The following is a 17,360-nucleotide window of genomic DNA, read 5'->3' on the forward strand; positions in this document are numbered from 1 at the left end:
CAGACGTAATGGCACAGGATAGGGTACGTTACACAACGCAGCAGGATCACACATGGATTAGATACACAGTATCACACATGAATGGTTTGGATACACAAGCTAAGCAGACAGTCTAGGTTTAGATACAGCCACTCAGAACCTAATTCATACCTGCATACCTTATTGGAAACGACTGAAAGAGGGACAAAATCTGCTGCCCCCCAACACCCCCCCCCCCCCCCCACACACACACACACTTAATATCACACGAAGTATTCTATACTACAATGTAGCACACAGTATCACACTATAGAATTACATATAGTGGCTTAGCAAATAGCTTCATACTTGTATGTCTCCACAAGTCTCATCTTACTGTCAGTCAATAACACCATTCTTGTTAACATTCAGAGTGTATGGACCAGTCCTGCTACACCATCTCCCAACAGGTCCAGCTCTTTACATCATTAAATGGATTCTACCATTAAAAACTTTTTTTTTTCTCCCTAACACGTCGCAATAGCCTTAATACTCTGAACGGACTACCCATCACACTGGCAAGCGGTGCAAAGTGAAAGCACACACATCCCTATTTCTAGACTATGATGGGGTCTGTATGCTGCCCGCATGAATCATGTAGACATGAAAGTAGATCACAAAGTACTTTTCTGTCCGCAAGGTCCGTGCAGGCACCACGCGGCGAGCACACGGACCCCATTATAGTCTTAGGCAGGAAAAGACAAGGGGTGATTCTGAGCTCTGACATCACTTGTTGTATCTGATTGATGCTTTGAATCCCCCCCCCCCCCCCCTGTTTCCCCTGGACCAGCCTCAATAGCTATGTAGCAAAGTCTCATAAACTGCAATAAAGTTGCATTGCAGTCTATGGGACATGTAGTCAAATGAAGTCAGGTTGAAGCCCGCTTAGGAGGGACTGTAAAGGACACCCACGGACAGTAAAAGAACGCACCCAATGTCCATTGAAATCAACGCAAAATGTAACGAACACAGCTAGTGTCCGATGCTAATTTCCGTGCGGACATTAGCATCAGACACTAGCTGTCGGACACTGACAGTAGTGTGAACGCTCCCTTATAGATCTGTAGAAAAACACCTTTGAGATTTTTGCACGGAAAGCAAATGGTAGGGGTCTGTGTGGCAAAAGCAAAGCTCCATGAAGCTGAAGAGCCAACTCCAATGCACCAACTGCTTCATTTGCATATAACAGTTGTTTTTCTCCACTCCACAAAAGGCAAGTTGTTTATCACTGTAATGAGCTATGTAACACAGTAGAGGCAATTATATAGACTTGTGGGAGGTGACAGACTCTCTAACCAATCGGAAGTTATCATTGCGTGTATGCTCAATTGTCCTTTGCACTCAATTGTCCTTTGTCCAAAGCACTTTCCATGTGCTTTGCTTTCCCGATCTGTGCCCCGGGTAAAGCGCTATCGGTCCCAGTACCGTAGCGCTTTACAGTCAGAAGGGCGTTTCTGACACTTAGCCAGGGACGCCCTTCTGCGCAGCAGCGCCTATCGCGCTGTACTGTGGAGCGGGGAGGAACGCCCCCTCCCCTCCTGATAATACTCGTCTATGGACGAGCACTGTGCGCAGAGGGAGGGGGGAGTTCCTCCCCGCTCACACAGTTCAGCGCGATAGGCGCTGCTGGGCAGAAGGGCATCCCTGGCTAACTGTCAGCTATCCAGCAGTATATGGAACTGCCTGTGCCCCAATCGGTGAAAGGTCCTCTTTAAGAAGGGGATGCAGGTGTTGGCTGATGATGTATGTGCACTCAAACTTCAGAGGGAACGCCCCCTTTGCTCTGAGAATACTAATTTGCATAACAATAATCCAGATTTTTGGAGGAAACGGCTGCAACAATCTGAAAATAAAAGGTATGCCTACAATAGCCTTTCTAAAGCTACTTGAGCATAGGCTTAGTTAAAATAGAAAAATCTCAATGACAGACTCCCATAGTGAGATCTGGCTTTCGCCAGCCTGCTTGTTGATGATCTCCAAAATAAAACACCTATACAAACACTGCTTATTTAGTTGCTGGAGCAATGGTATATTCCAACTCATCTGTATGTCCAGTACAGTGTTCGTAGCTCTGCTGCACTTCAGGACATAATGCTTAGACCTTTGGATATTTGTCTCTATACAGAGTCACACAGTCAAATAAAAGTGGATCCGAGAGCAAATAAAGAAACACCTGAAAAAATGTTAATGTTTCCCTTCTGTGCAGAAAAGCGAATCTCCTGTATGAAGTTTGAAGGCTGCTTCACTAGTTTCCATGCCCCTATGTGCAGACGTTTCCTCATTGTTTGAGATAATTGTAGTCTGCGTTCACACTGAGTTTTTTGATCAGGAAACTGACTCAAATTCCTCCTCCTAAAAACATCTCACCATAGGACTGTGTGGTGAGGCGAGGCGTTTTTAGGAGGAGGAATTTGAGTCAGTTTCCTGACCAAATAACTCCGTGTGAACGCAGAAGGCTGAGTTCACACTGAGTCTTTTGGCCAGGATTTTGAGGCCGAATTCGACTCAAAATCCTGACCAAAAAGATGGCTCCCATTGATCTCATTTCTTTTTTCTGGGAGCCATTTGTTCCGGCTCCTGGAAAAAAAGAACGGACATGCTCATTCTTCAGGCAGATTGCGCCTCGCGAATCCACCTGAAGACACTCCTGACTGGGCCCTTTCATTTGGACCTAATCCGGATCGCAGTGTCACCCCGTATTTTAGACCGGAACCTGAGGCGGCCTCCGCGTCAAATTCCGGTCCAAAATACTCTGTGTGAACTCAGCCTAAGGGTCCATTCGCATGGAGGAATTTGTTGTGGAATTTCAGAGCTTAAAAAAAAGCCTCCCATTGACTTCAATGTGTTCCTTTTTCTGCTAGAAAAAAGGGCCTAGTCAGGAGTGTCTTCAGGCGGATTCGCGAGGCTAGCAGAAGAGGAATCCATTGAAATCAATGGGAGGCTTTTTTTTAGCGCTGAAATTCCACACCAAATTCCTCACCATTTTCTTTCATGTGAATGGACCCTAAGGACTCATTGAAACATCATGGACGTATGCTGTACATGTTCTCCACAAGGCGGCACACAGTCCTGGTTTATTTGGACACCTTGGTTTATCAGTTTTGTAGCCATTTTTAAACAATATTGCCATACTTTACAATTTCTAGGATTCATGAAAAATACACAGTGCACGCTCTGTGATTTTCAAAGGACCCCTAGACTTTTAACAGGGATGTCTGGTTCCCATAACAAACCGAAATAGAGCATATCTGTGTGTTTTTTCACAGACCAACAGTGTTTGAAAAAAAAAAGTATATGTCTGCAAATGCCCATTGAAATTCAATATGAACATTTGGTCCATGAAGAACATGTCCCTGAAAAACAAACCTCTCTATAAGCTCTAAGAATCATTATGGCAATATGAACAAGAAGAGCGACAGTGTAAAGCAGGGTGGAAACAGTAAACTGTAAGGGGAGTTCAGGCCTCAGTTTCCAAACAACAGTGCAGATCACTCACCGTTCATACATACTGGTGCCCTTAAGAATCATTGGAACACTGCATTAACATATACTCACTGTGTTCTTCCCCCGTAAAGAGACAGCAAACTGCAATACAATGACTAAAGTGAACTAATCCATGATGGAAAAGAACTTGTTTAATGCAGCAGGATGGGGCCCAGGTAAAAATAAATACTTATAAATATACTTGAAAACACGTGGAATAGAGGAATATGTTTTCAAACATTTCAAGTTACAACTGTTAAAATACATTCCTGTTTTAGAAACGGAGAACAGTAACACGCTCCGAGCAGGCAGACATTTTCCTATATCGCCCCTCCTCTCTCGTGTCCCTTTAATTGTGGATAGACCTGCAGTGAGGTCAGAATCTTCACAGTATCTTGCACTTTGGGGATAGAGGTCACAGCCATTCTGGGACTATAAAATTATTTTACAGAAGTTACATTATGTTCGGACGTTGTCAGGAAGAAGGCTAAATAACCACAGTGTAGCTCAGTTGAGCACGCATAAACGGGGCTGGAGGCTTCTATTACATAAGTAGTATTTAGGCATGCCAGTCAACGTACAGAGATTTTAAGAAAGCACCACATAAGAAGTGCTGCGTGTTCTCAATAACGTGTGCACAGTGACTGCTGCTTCCCTGTAAAGACTTGGTCACTACTATTGTACAATACACACAGGAGGAAACGTGGCATTTCAGAAATACCTTATATAAATGAAGCCTGAGACACATATGTCTCAAAATGAACCTAATACGAGTCAGTAAAACAGAGCTCTCAGCGTCCTGCAGTTTTCTAAGTGAAAAAATAAAAGGCGCAGAAGAAAAAAAAAAAAACATTCTTCAAACACTATACAACCGATTCCAGTTTATCCCAAGGAACAGCCATAGAACGACGGTTGGAAACAATATGGCTGAAACATCTTTAAAAAACAGTTTTCATTCAGTTCATGCCTGTACCTGACACAGACGTCTGCACAACCATATGGACTCTCTTATGTTTCATTACTGTTGAAAATTCAGTTTTTTCTTTTATACAGCTATGACTGGATTACATGGAATGAAAAGAGGCAAAGTGATGCTATGCTGGACAACCAGACAACAAGCGGGTCATTGTCTGGAAACCCCTGAAGTTTACGATGAGTTTTAAGTGACAACCTTCAGCGTGCCACTCAGTGCTGCAAAATGTCATAGCTAAGACTTCTTCAAAGCAGCAAGAGATAACACAATATATTGCCATAGGTCATATGACTGAAATTTTGTGTCCTAGCATACTCTCGGAGCCATCTAAATAAATGTAGTATAGACAACGCTATAGTGGTCCATGAACGTCTTTAAGTCAGGGCTTGCCAATATGCATTTCACTACTTCCATTCATGTTGGTGGTGGTGATTATGTATTGTGTCGTTTGAGAAGGGTTGGCAGACGTTTGTTCCATGTGGTCTTGGTTGGTGGTCACCTCCTCTGTCAGAGTAGCCTTCTTCATCTCCAGATCAGTCTGCCCATCAGAGATGACATAATGTGTCTAGAAGAGGAAGAGGCAGTGTATCATAAAAGGGATGGTATCTACCAGGGGTAATAGGGGGAACATTCAGCTTAAACATACCTTAACTTGGCCACTGTTCACTGGTGTTACAGGGGTTCCCACAGCCGCTTCCGTAATGACATACTGACCCTGAGGTAACGTCATCATCTGGATCTCAGAAGCTAATATATAAGAAAAAATAGCAAACTAGTGAAGCCCCACTCACCAGAACCTCCATCTAATAAATCCACTGTTAGCAGGACACTCATGTTATCTAAATAGAACCTATAACTGGCCACATTTTATATTCTTTGCATAATGGTAACAACTGGTTTTCGCTGAAATATTACATTTTTCTCCTGTACCAGTAGAAAGAAACAAGCACTTATGGTATCAATTGGCATGTGGGCTACATTATAGTTAAAACACAATAATTGTCATCTCCAATCCAAAGATCTCCCAAATGAACCAGCTGCTACAGACCCTGAAATACGTTCACCTACAGAGTGTTAGTTATACATTTTCCATCTGGCCACTATCAGTAACCTAAAAGATTGATGCTTCTTGAAGGGGTTTAAGTTGGAATAGAATTTTTTTTGACAAGATGTTCACTGCACTGCCTAAACTTTCTTATTGTATGATGATTAGCTTTACAGACCGCAGCGGGGAGGAGAGTCTCATTCTTCAGCCCCTCCTGATGCCAATCCAGCATTTAGTGACGTCACTAAGGCCCGGTTCACATCAGCGATCGCTATTCCGTTCAGGAAGTCCACATGGGGACCCTCGAACGGAATACCGAACGCATTAACAAGTGGTGAGCACTGAAAGCACACAGACCCCATAGACTATAATAGGTTCTGTGTGTTTTCTGCGCAACGTCCACATGGAACATGCGGACAGAAAAGTACTTAATGAACTACTTTCCTCTCAGCATGATTCGTGCGGACACCACACGGAAAACACAAAGACCCCATTATAGTCTATGGGATCTGTGTGCTTTCAGTGCTCACCGCTTGTCAATGCGTTCGGTATTCCGCTCAGGGAACCAGGTCAAACTCCACTGCACCTGCAGGTCCGTAAAGCAGAGTTTCAGTCATATTACAAAGAGTCAGAGCATCAGTGGGGTAGGCTGAGGAGTGGAACTTCTAATTCCCCTGCAGAAGCCTGCAAAGCTAATCAGAAGCTCGGGGAACCATCTTTTATTCAATAAGCAAGTTAATACAGTGCAGTGAATACACCAAGAAAAAAAAAACATTGTCTATCCCAACATAACCCCATTAAGAATATCCATCTCTCAAAAACTTACGGTAGCCACGAAAAGAGTTCCATCCACTTGGCAGGTATGCATGTTGCACTGTGGAGTTGGTCTGAGCCTGGGAGGTCGGGGTCTGCATTTGTGAAGGGCTCACATCTTGCTCTGTTTCTTGCGATGATGGACTGAGAGTCTGTGCCCCTACCTGAGAATACAAAACCAGGAACATAGGACATACAGAAAATGAAACTTCCATCACTTCCCTAAATAATGCATCACCCAGAAAAGCAGGAAAGGATCACAACTCTAAGGGTGCATGCACACTACGTAACGCCGGGCGTGTATGAGAGCCGTACACGCCGGCGTTACAGCAGGGCTGCCGAACACTTCCCATTCACTTCAATGGGAGCGCTCGTAAACACCGCTGTTACGAGCGCTCCCATTGAAGTGAATGGGAAGTGTTCGGCAGTCTGCTGTAATGCCGGCGTGTACGGCTCTCATACACGCCCGGCGTTACTCAGTGTGCATGCACCCTAAAAGTTCTAGAAATATGAAGAGTAATTGAAAAGTCACCTGAGAAGGGGCCTGAGCGCCTGGGGGAGGCTCAGCCACCTGGATGTGTTGGACCTGGATGGCATGCTGACTGTATCCTTGGGATTCATGCAGCTGCCCCATGTCTACAGTGGAATGCTGGGTCTGGTGGGGTGATGGAGCCTTAGCAAGGGAAAAAGAAAATTAAATTGGGTAGATTTATTGGTACTGTCGTAATTAAAGATAGCATACACCTAAAAACGGAAGAGAAATTATTTTTTCCAAAACTATCGTGGTGCATGCTGTGTGATAGATTTGGTGCATCTTGATAGACATGTTTGCAATTTCGCTTTAATTTAAGCAACCTCTTGATTTACTTAAAGAGGCTCTATCAATGGGAAAGGTCATTTTTAACTAAGTACATACTTGCAGAGCCTTTGGAAAGGCTATTCCACACATACCTTTTGTATGTAAATTGCCTCAGTAGCTTTTGAATGAGCCCGTTTTTATGCATATGCTAATTAGCCTCCATCGAGCACAGGAAGTCTGTGTGTGAGAGCAGAGAGATGAGTCATCATCAGCAGCAGCAACCTGTGCTGTACACACAGGAGAGAGAGTGCTCACTGAGACTTCCTGTGCTCACTGGAGGCTAATTGGCATATGAATAAAAACCGGCTCATTCAAAAACTACTGTGGGGATTAACCTACAAAAGGTACGTGTGGAATAGCCTTTCTAAAAGCTATGCAAGTACCGTATATGTTTAGTTAAAAATGACTTTTCCCAATGATAGAGCCCCTTTATTATTGTGCTCGTCACTTGAAACATTTTCGAGCTCCACTTAGCCATAACCCCTTTTGAAACATATACAAAAAGGATGTAAAACACATAACAAATCTGTTGCATAACATGTCCACCAGTCAGGTTTTTGGTATAATGAGCACTAGAATTAGAACAGATTTGCATTGTAAACATGCCTCATATTTTATAATGCTAGGTATGGGGTAGGTGACTGGTACACTGACTTTACCTGGGAAACTTGGACCACTTGTAGCTGTATGTGTTGCGGTTGCTGCATGCCAGCTGTTGCTTGTGACACTGGGATATACTGTATGCGCTGATAGTCCCCCTGGGCTGTGCGATATTCTGTAGTCAGAGTCTGAGATAGCTCAGTCATCGCTTGCGTCAGAAGATCAGTTGTCTGAAGAGAAAGATAAGCATTTCAGGTGTTAGAGTGCAGGTTTATGTTAAAAGGCACCACACCATTGTAAGGAAGAGAATTCAGCATTTGTCACTGTATTATATGCTTAAGGCTACATTCAAACTGCCATTGACCTTTCAATTCTTCTGATCCATTGGAAGATTAGAACAATGTTTAAAAAAAAGGTTTAACTTTTAATATAAAATTCAGAAGAATCCATTTGTACTCGTCATATTTGATTTCAATGTTTATACAAAAATATATTCCATTCCAAAAAAAAGGGACCCATCTGTTTTTATTTTAAAGAAAATGTTACCAGTAAGTGATCTATTTTTTTTAATCAAGCTTTATGTAAAATATATTTTTAAAGACATTTTGGGGAGGTCTTTTAAAAATTTTCCATGTTTCTATATTTTAAAAACTTCCTAAAACTCCTGCAATTCTGACCCGGTCAATAAGTCAAATATTATGCTTCCTGTTTTGTGTAGTGGCCACCTGACTTATGATAATATAATATACATGATAGCTGTGATCATCAGTGTGCATACATTGTATATGTAGGAAAGACACAAAATCAATCAAGTCACAATCAATGATTTCACAGCTTATCTACTCTCTGCAAAGGTCATATAGCATACCTGGAAAATTCATCAATAGTGTCTGCTCCAGACCATTGAGTCTTTGGCCCATGGTCCATCTCCAGGAGACATCACAAACTACTTTAGGTGTAGTGGCAAGAATTGGAATTGCAAGATCTTTAAGATTGTTGTTATATTTGTTTTTGTTTTGTTTTTTTTTTATATGGATAATAGCATAAAAAATATCACCATCAAAAGTTAAAAAATATGTTTAGTTTACAAATGTAATTTAAACAATAGGTCATTTCCTGTGACACTGTTCCTTTAACAACTAAAAGAGCAGCACCAGTGTAAACTTCACCTATAACGGTCCTACACATCCGATATTTCTTGCCCAAAATCAGTCATGAAAACACCATGAACATAAAGTTGTTGACAGAAAATATCAGTGTCATCATCGTCATCCACTTTTGCCCGATCCTTAACCTCTTCCGAACTGACCATAGACTATTTACGTCAGGGCGGTCCCTCTCTTGTTCTGCAAGGACATACCAGTATGTCCTTGCAGTTTTCAGCAGCTGCACAAAATCGTGCATCTGCTGAAACATGGAGTCAACTGTGACTACAGACTCAAAGAGTGCTGTATACACATCTATGGGCGCCACCATGATACAGCTCCCATCTGACCCTGGCAGTCACGTGATCTGCTGAGATCATAATCTGTTAGAGCTGCTGACCCAGATCAGCTCTATAGTAATGGGCAGGAGGCTGTATTCCTCCTGCAACTGGGCTAATTGTACTAGCCGCAGTTGCAGGGAAAAGAAAAAAAAAGTGATCAGATGTCCCCGAAGGTCTATTGTGACCTTATAGGGACACATTGTAAAAAACATGTTCATTTGTTTTATTAATTTTTTTTGTATCCAGAAAAATATAAACACATGCAAAAAAAAAAAAAAGACATAAAAAACATACAAACAATCCTGAAAATATGTCTGGCCCTGAACCAAAACTGGCCTGGTATAGAAGTGATTATACCGCCCCTCTGATTGAGAAGCTTAGTTAGTTAAAGAGGACCTTTCATCACTTGGGGCACATGTGGTTTTATACACTGCTAGAAAGCCGACAGTGCGCTGAATTCACGATCTGTGCCCCAGGTGAAGAGCGGTGCCAGTACCGTAGCTCTTCACCGTCAGAAGGACGTTCCTGACAGTCATATGACTCTATCACTGCCGCCTCAAAATGTACTGTGTATTGGCATCTACTTACCACCACAGTCTCTCCACTTGTACCATCTGCTGTCAGCACTGTAGGTGCTGCACTGATCATGGTGGTCTGTGTGCTAATAGGCAACAGTGCAAACTCTGGATGTTTCTTACGTATATGTTGAACCATCTTGGTCTAAAATAAACAAATGGTAACATATTTGTGCAAAGATTATGGAACATGAAATGAGTGCATCTAGTTCATCGAGTAATATGCACCGAATAGATGTATACGCTTATGGCCACATAACATAGTGGTTTAAAGATCATCTGCAACTTTTTTTACACCCCTTTTTAATAATATATGTTGCTGTGTAGCCTCGTTTTAATAGATTAACATGATCATTTAAGAAACCATCTCTCACTCACCTTACTGCTGTATTGCTTGGCACAATGTGGACAGCAAACCGGAGGTGTTGCTATTGTCCCAGTAAGTTGGGTATGAGTACTTAACATGGGATCAGGCTCTCCAGGCCCCGCAGGACGGAGCTTTCTGATACTAGGAGGCAGTTCTGCCCCTGGGTGGTTCTTCAGAATATGTGCTTTTCTCTTGCTGGCACTTTTGTAAACCTTCCAATAATAAAATAGCCCAGTCAGAAAATTCTACTGTCACATGGGTGCTATACAATTTAATTTCTTGGGAGGCAAGCAGACACAGACTCACCTTTTCACAGTACTGACAATAATAGTCACGGTTGGGTTTGATGATAGGCAATGTGAGCTCAGGAACTTCTTCAATCTTCATTTCTGGATGCCTCTTTGACAAATGATTGACCTAATATTAAGAGAATAAAAACAAACACACAACACAGGATATGTATTAAGTAGTGAAATAGTAATACAGAATACATAGTGACCAGTAGTGTATTACAACACATCTTTCCTACCAGCATGCCCCTTCTCCGGAAGCCCATCATACACACGCGACACTTGAACATGAAGCTTTCGTAGTCTGTGGAAGCGATACGTGGCTTGAATGCCTTGGTGCGACCTGTACGATCTGCCTTCTTGGCTTCTCTCTCGGGATTGTGCATGCGTTGCATGTGTTCTCTCAGCTTGTCCTTTCTCTGAAATAGCCAGAAATCTTATATTAGCTCTAAATACATGACCATATCCAGTGTGCAGGTAGGAGTGATAGACTAAGTAAAGATGGTAGCTTTTTTCATAAGATTAGTTAAGTGTCCATGATAGAACAAAGCCACTGCAGCAGCCTATATGCTAGTAATATTACTTAGTTGAATGGCAGTCGGTTACATGTATAGGCCAGACTGCAATCAATTTTTTTTAACCCCTTCCCAACCAGTCCACATGTATATACGGCAGTGTGCCAATTTGCTGTATATTCATGGGCCTGCTTTCTCCAGTTATTCCTTTTTATGGGTAGATTTCTGTCTCTCCCTGTAGCTAACAGCCTTTGGTCTGGTTGTGCACTTCAGGACATAATTAGTTAACATCCCAATGGGGGCATCGGGACCAGAGGCCATTTGCTTTACAAAATAAAACAGCAAAGGTAAAATGAAAACTGGGAAAACACACCTATACAATGGAACCAACACAAAAATAAACAGTTACGCTGCAAAGTAAGAAATAGAAGGGTTAATAGCTAATCTTTGTCGAGTATCAAAATGCAAAGTGATAGAACAAAAGAAAAATCTAAATTAAATCCGTATTTGAAGGAACTCTGAAGGCAGGCTGTTCTAAACATTTTGGAAGGCAATAGGCAGATCTTCTGTGGATGAAGGCTTGATCAAATCCTTCTGTCTCTTCATGTAATCCCAAAGAGACTCAATTTACAGAACAACAGCTAGTAACAAATGTTTGCTATTCCAACTGGTAATAGACAAGTAAATACGCAATCAGTACCGCAGATCCGAAATCTTCAGGACCACTTCCCCCACCTATGGATGTCCAAGGGGGAGGGAGCCCTCTAATATAATAGAGATGTCACAAGACTGATATTGGGTCCAGTTGGGGTCTACTCAAGTAGGAGAGGCAGGCAATGGCTAGATGGAAAGCAAACGTTTATTCAAAAGAGATGGGGTATAACATTCAACCCTCAGGCACCAACACTCGGAGGAATATTGCATGCCTAGCTGGAAGGACAGATAAAAGTTTCTAATCTCTTCACTTCAGTGGAGGCCAGAGTGGACTCTTTCCAATTAAGTAATTTTTTTATTTATGCATTTTTCTGTTCTGTCTGTTGAGATTTGTTGTGTTTTCTATTTACACTGAGCAATGGTTGTGTAGAATGAGAACCATAGAAGAAGTTGGGCAAAAACATACTGTGGTATATTGGCCACTTGGTCTGTGTATTCTCTTTATTTTAGTTTGTTCTTTATTTGGCCTTTCTTTACAGTGATTTGTATAGTATAGTTATGCCTCTATACAAATCACTGGTACGGCTACACTTAGAATATTGTGCGCAATTTTGGGTCCCGATATACAAGAAAGACAAGTGAACTTGAAAAAGTGCAAAGACGGGCAACCAAAATGATTAGGGGAATGGGTGGACTGGAGTACGATGGATTAACAAACTTGGGGTTATTCAGCTTAGAGAAAAGACGTCTACGGGGAGATCTAATAACAATGTACAAATACATGAAGGGACAATACAAAGAACTTTCTAAGGATATTTTTACTCCTAGGCCAGTGACAGTGACAAGGAGACATCCATCCTCTACGTCTGGAGGAGAGAAGGTTTCACCAGAAAGATAGAAGGGGATTCTTCACAATTAGAACAGCGAGGCTATGGAGCTCTCTGCCCCAGGAAGTGGTGATGGCGGATTCATTAAACAAGTTCAAAGAGGGTCTGGATGCCTTTCTTGAAGAGAAAAATATAACAGGTTATGGTCTCTAGATTTTAAGGACACGTTGATCCAGGGTTTCCATACTGACTGCCAGATTTGGAGTTGGGAAGGAATTTTTTCCCCTGAAATGGGGCAATTGGCATGAGCCTCATGGGGTTTTTTGCTTTCCCCTGGATCAACACTGTAGGGGTTATAGGGTTATAGGTTGGACTCGATGGACTAATGTCTTTATCCAACCTCATCTACTATGTAACTATATGTATATCCTATTAATATTATAAATGTGAAATGTTTGTGAGTTTGTGGGTTTGTGACTTTGGATGTTCGGACGTTTGGCGGTCAATCACGCAAAACCCGCTCCACCGATTTGGCTGAAATTTTCCACAAACATAGTTAATACACCTGATTGCGCAATAGGCTATTTTTCAACACAATAACCCACACACATTTTCCACACGAACCCCACAAAAAACAAACTCACATCACCATCTCTGCAATCTCACACACTTTGGACCATAGCAAGCCCCTAAACTTCACATTACCCCCTACAGCCTAGCCCCTAACCCCACACACTCACATTCACATATACTTTACCACTTTCACCCTCACCTTCACCATCCTGCAGGAGCCTACCTCTTTCACTCTCCCGACAAGCCATCTTTGCCGACCCCCACCACTGGGAGGATCCGCGGCACTGCCCACCACACTATTCCACTAGCTTCACAGGAGCATGCGCAGTTTGCACACATAAACAACGTGTTACTAGCACGCCACCATTTTGCGCCTCCACCTTAGGCCGCAGCACACGAAATCCTGCCTCCAGCCCGCAACAGTACCCGACGTCGCTATCACCTCCCTGCTGTTTCCTCTGCACGATCCATCCACCAGCCCGACACTGGTAAGTTCACATACCACTCTAACACTGCCAGGACCTCTGCCCTCTCTACTCCGCTGTGCCAACACCTTACGCTCCATGATAACCTTACCCCTCTCCCTCAGTGCCCTATCCTTCCACTTCTCCTCCGCAAACACACCTCACAGTCACTTGCACCTCACTTCACCCCCCTTGCTACGGCCCATGCCACTGATGTTCCTATGGCAACCGGCCGCCATAGCCAACACTTCCTTTCACACCACCGCTCAAACTGCCTCTGCTCTCGGCCGCCATACCCCCTTGTACTACGGCGCATGCCGGCACTTTCCGTCTGCCAGGTGGCCAGTAGCCGTATGCCTGCCATAGCCCTTCCCTTACACAATCGCGCATATACTGCGCTACCCCGTCATGTCTCCAGTTCCTGCCAACTTTGCGTCCTCCGCCGCCTTCTCTTACCTGTCCTGCGGCTCCCGTCTGTCCCTCGCTGCGCGGAGGCACCTCCTGCTCATCTCCGCTGCCTACACTGGCCTAGGCTGCCGCCGCGAAGGTTCCTATAGCAGCCACTAGCTCTCCCACGCCTCCCACACAGCTCAGTGTGTCCATGTTGCTGCAGGCTATGCTACGTAGCCTGCAATAGCACTGGCACAATTATGCAATACATTACGATTGCAATGCATTGCATTGTTCAGGACACCCCCTCCTGGTGTACAACGGTATTGTTTTGCAAGCTGCTGGATGCAGCCTGCAAACCTCATTAGCATTAAAATAAAAATAATTAAAAAAAATAAAAACAATACTGTGAAACACACACATTACCTATCCCCGCCGCCGAAATCCCCCACTCTACTAACTGAACTAAACATTACACCTGCATACACTCACACTATTAGGCAATGCATTACAATACATTACTATTGCAATGCATTGCATTATTCAGCGCACCCCATGCTCTCCTTCACACCCACTAAACGCCCATGTATTTGCTGAAAATACACGTCTACAAATACACGTGTAAGAGTCCATTCACACGGCGTAACGCAGCGCTCATTTGGTGCTTATTTTTATGCCGAGCGCCACGTTACGGGAGCGTTTGCGCTGCGCTATTTACGGTGCACATTTACGGTCGCGTGTACGCGGCGTTAATGCCGCGTAAACCCAATTGTAAAATTTCACCCGCGACTCGATTTACACACTTCTACAATCACCGCAGACGAAGTCGCGGGTAGCAGCTTATATATATATATATATATATATATATATATATATATATATATATATATATATATATATATATATATATATATATATCTCCCTATATTATAAAAATGAATTTCTGTCTGTCTGTCTGTCTGCGCTCTAATGCGAACCAAACGACTGGACCGATCTTCACCAAATTTGGTACAGAGATACTTCAGGTATCCGGGAAGGTTTAAGACGAGACTCCAACTCACTCGGACGTACCGTTGCTGAGATACAGCATTTCAAACACAGTGCCCCCCCCCCTTAGCCAATACAAACCTGCAAGACTTTCACTCATATTCCAACTGCAATACACATGGTCACTCCACATGCACAATACAACACTGATATCCAAGCTGAGATACACGCATCAGAGGATTAGATACACAGATCAGCAAACAGTATCACACTCCAGAAGATTAGATACACGCGTCTGCACACAGTCCCACAAACCAGAGGATTAAATACGCACTTCTGCACACAGTTCCACACACTGAAGGATTTGATACGTGCGTCTGCACACAGTTCCACATGCCGAAGGATTAGATACACGCGTCTGCACAAAGTACCACACCCCGGGGGATTGGATACATGCGTCTGCACACAGTACCATATGCCAAAGGATTGGATACACGCATCTGCACACAGTTCCACGCACCAGAGCATAAGATTTGCACGTCTGCACACAATACCACATGTCGTCGGATTAGATACGCGCGTCTACACACAGTTTCACACTCCAGAGGATTAGATACGCGCGTCTGCAGACAGTTGTACACGCCATAGGATTAGATACACGTGTCTACACACAGTTCCACACACCAGAGCATAAGATATGCACATCTGCACACAGTACCACATGCCGCAGGATTAGATATGTGTGTCTACACACAGTTCCCCACGCCGTAGGATTAGATACGCGCCTCTTCACACAATACCACACAGGGGAGGATTAGATACGTGTGTCTGCACACAGTACCACACTTTGGAGGATTAGATACATGCCTCTGTACACAGTACCACAAGTCAGAGAATTAGATGTGCGTCTCAGCACACAGTACCACACGGGGGAGGATTAGATACGCTCATCTGCACATAGTACCACATGCCAGAGGATTAGATACGCGCATCTGCACACAGTACCACACAGGAGAGGATTAGATACGCACATCTGCACACAGTACCACATGCCAGAGGATTAGATACACACATCTGCACACAGTACCACACGCCATAGGATTAGATATGCGCGTCTGCACACAGTACCACATGCCGTAGGATTAGATACGCGCATCTACACACAGTTCCACATGCAATAGGATTAGATACACGCCTCTTCACACAATACCACACAGGGGAGGATTAGATACGTGTGCCTGAATACAGTACCACACTTTGGAGGATTAGATACATGCCTCTGCACACAGTACCACAAGCCAGAGAATTAGATACGCGTCTCAGCACACAGTACCACACAGGGAGGATTAGATACGTGCATCTGCACACAGTACCCCACGCCAGAGGATTAGATATACGCGTCTGCACACAGTAACACATGCCGTAGGATTAGATACGTGCGTCTACACACAGTTCCACATGCCGCAGGATTAGATACGTGCCTCTTAACACAATACCACACAGGTGAGGATTAGATACGTGTGTCTGCACACAGTACCACAAGCCAGAGAATTAGATACGTGTCTAAGCACACAGTACAACACGGGGAGGATTAGATACGCGCGTCTGCACAAAGTACCACATGCCTCAGGATTAGATATGTGCCTCTTCACACAATACCACACAGGGGAGGATTAGATACGTGTGTCTGCACACAGTACCACACTTTGGAGGATTAGATATATGCCTCTGCACACAGTACCACAAGCCAGAGAATTAGATACGCGTCTCAGCACTCAGTACCACACGCCAGAGGATTAGATACGCGCATCTGCACACAGTACTACATGCCGTAGGATTAGATACACGCGTCTACACACAGTTACACACGCCGTAGGGTTAGATACGCGCCTTTTCACACAATACCACACAAGGGAGGATTAGATACGCACATCTGCACACAGTTCAACACACCAGAGGATTAGATAAGCACGTCTGCACACAGTTGTACACACTATAGGATTAGATACATGTGTCTGCATACAGTACCACATGCTGTAGGATTAGATACGCGTGTCTACACACAGTTCCACACGCCGTAGGATTAGATACGCGCCTCTTCACACAGTACCACACTTTGGAGGATTAGATACATGCCTCTGCACACAGTACCACATGCCAGATAATTAGATACGCGTCTCAGCACACAGTACCACACTGGGGAGGATTAGATACGCGCATCTGCACAAAGTACCTCACGCCAGAGGATTAGATACACCTGTCTGCACACGGTACCACAACGCCAGAAGATTAGATACGCGCATCAGCACATAGTACCACATGCCGTAAGATTAGATATGCACGTCTGCACACAGTTTCACTTACCGGAGGATTAGATACGTGCCTCTTCACACAATGCCACACAGGGGAGGATTAGATACACACATCTGCACACAGTACCA

At 43.7% G+C, this 17,360-nt stretch overlaps 1 protein-coding gene across 1 annotated transcript in view; it reads right to left on the minus strand.

Annotated features, from left to right (window-relative positions):
* Positions 1-3,667: 3,667 nt before the first annotated feature.
* The window catches only part of PRDM10 (PR/SET domain 10), a 53,039-nt gene continuing 39,346 nt past the window's right edge, over positions 3,668-17,360 (minus strand). The window contains exons 15-23 of the mRNA XM_075280114.1: positions 10,749-10,928; positions 10,526-10,636; positions 10,231-10,431; positions 9,866-9,997; positions 7,851-8,021; positions 6,865-7,005; positions 6,346-6,496; positions 5,121-5,221; positions 3,668-5,039 (exon numbers count right to left, since the gene is read on the minus strand). Coding sequence (XP_075136215.1) covers positions 4,854-5,039; positions 5,121-5,221; positions 6,346-6,496; positions 6,865-7,005; positions 7,851-8,021; positions 9,866-9,997; positions 10,231-10,431; positions 10,526-10,636; positions 10,749-10,928 — 1,374 coding nt within the window. The 3' untranslated portion in view covers positions 3,668-4,853. The remainder of the gene's footprint in view (positions 5,040-5,120; positions 5,222-6,345; positions 6,497-6,864; positions 7,006-7,850; positions 8,022-9,865; positions 9,998-10,230; positions 10,432-10,525; positions 10,637-10,748; positions 10,929-17,360) is intronic.

Source organism: Leptodactylus fuscus, chromosome 6 (assembly GCF_031893055.1).
Source record: "Leptodactylus fuscus isolate aLepFus1 chromosome 6, aLepFus1.hap2, whole genome shotgun sequence".
NCBI lineage: Eukaryota > Metazoa > Chordata > Amphibia > Anura > Leptodactylidae > Leptodactylus > Leptodactylus fuscus.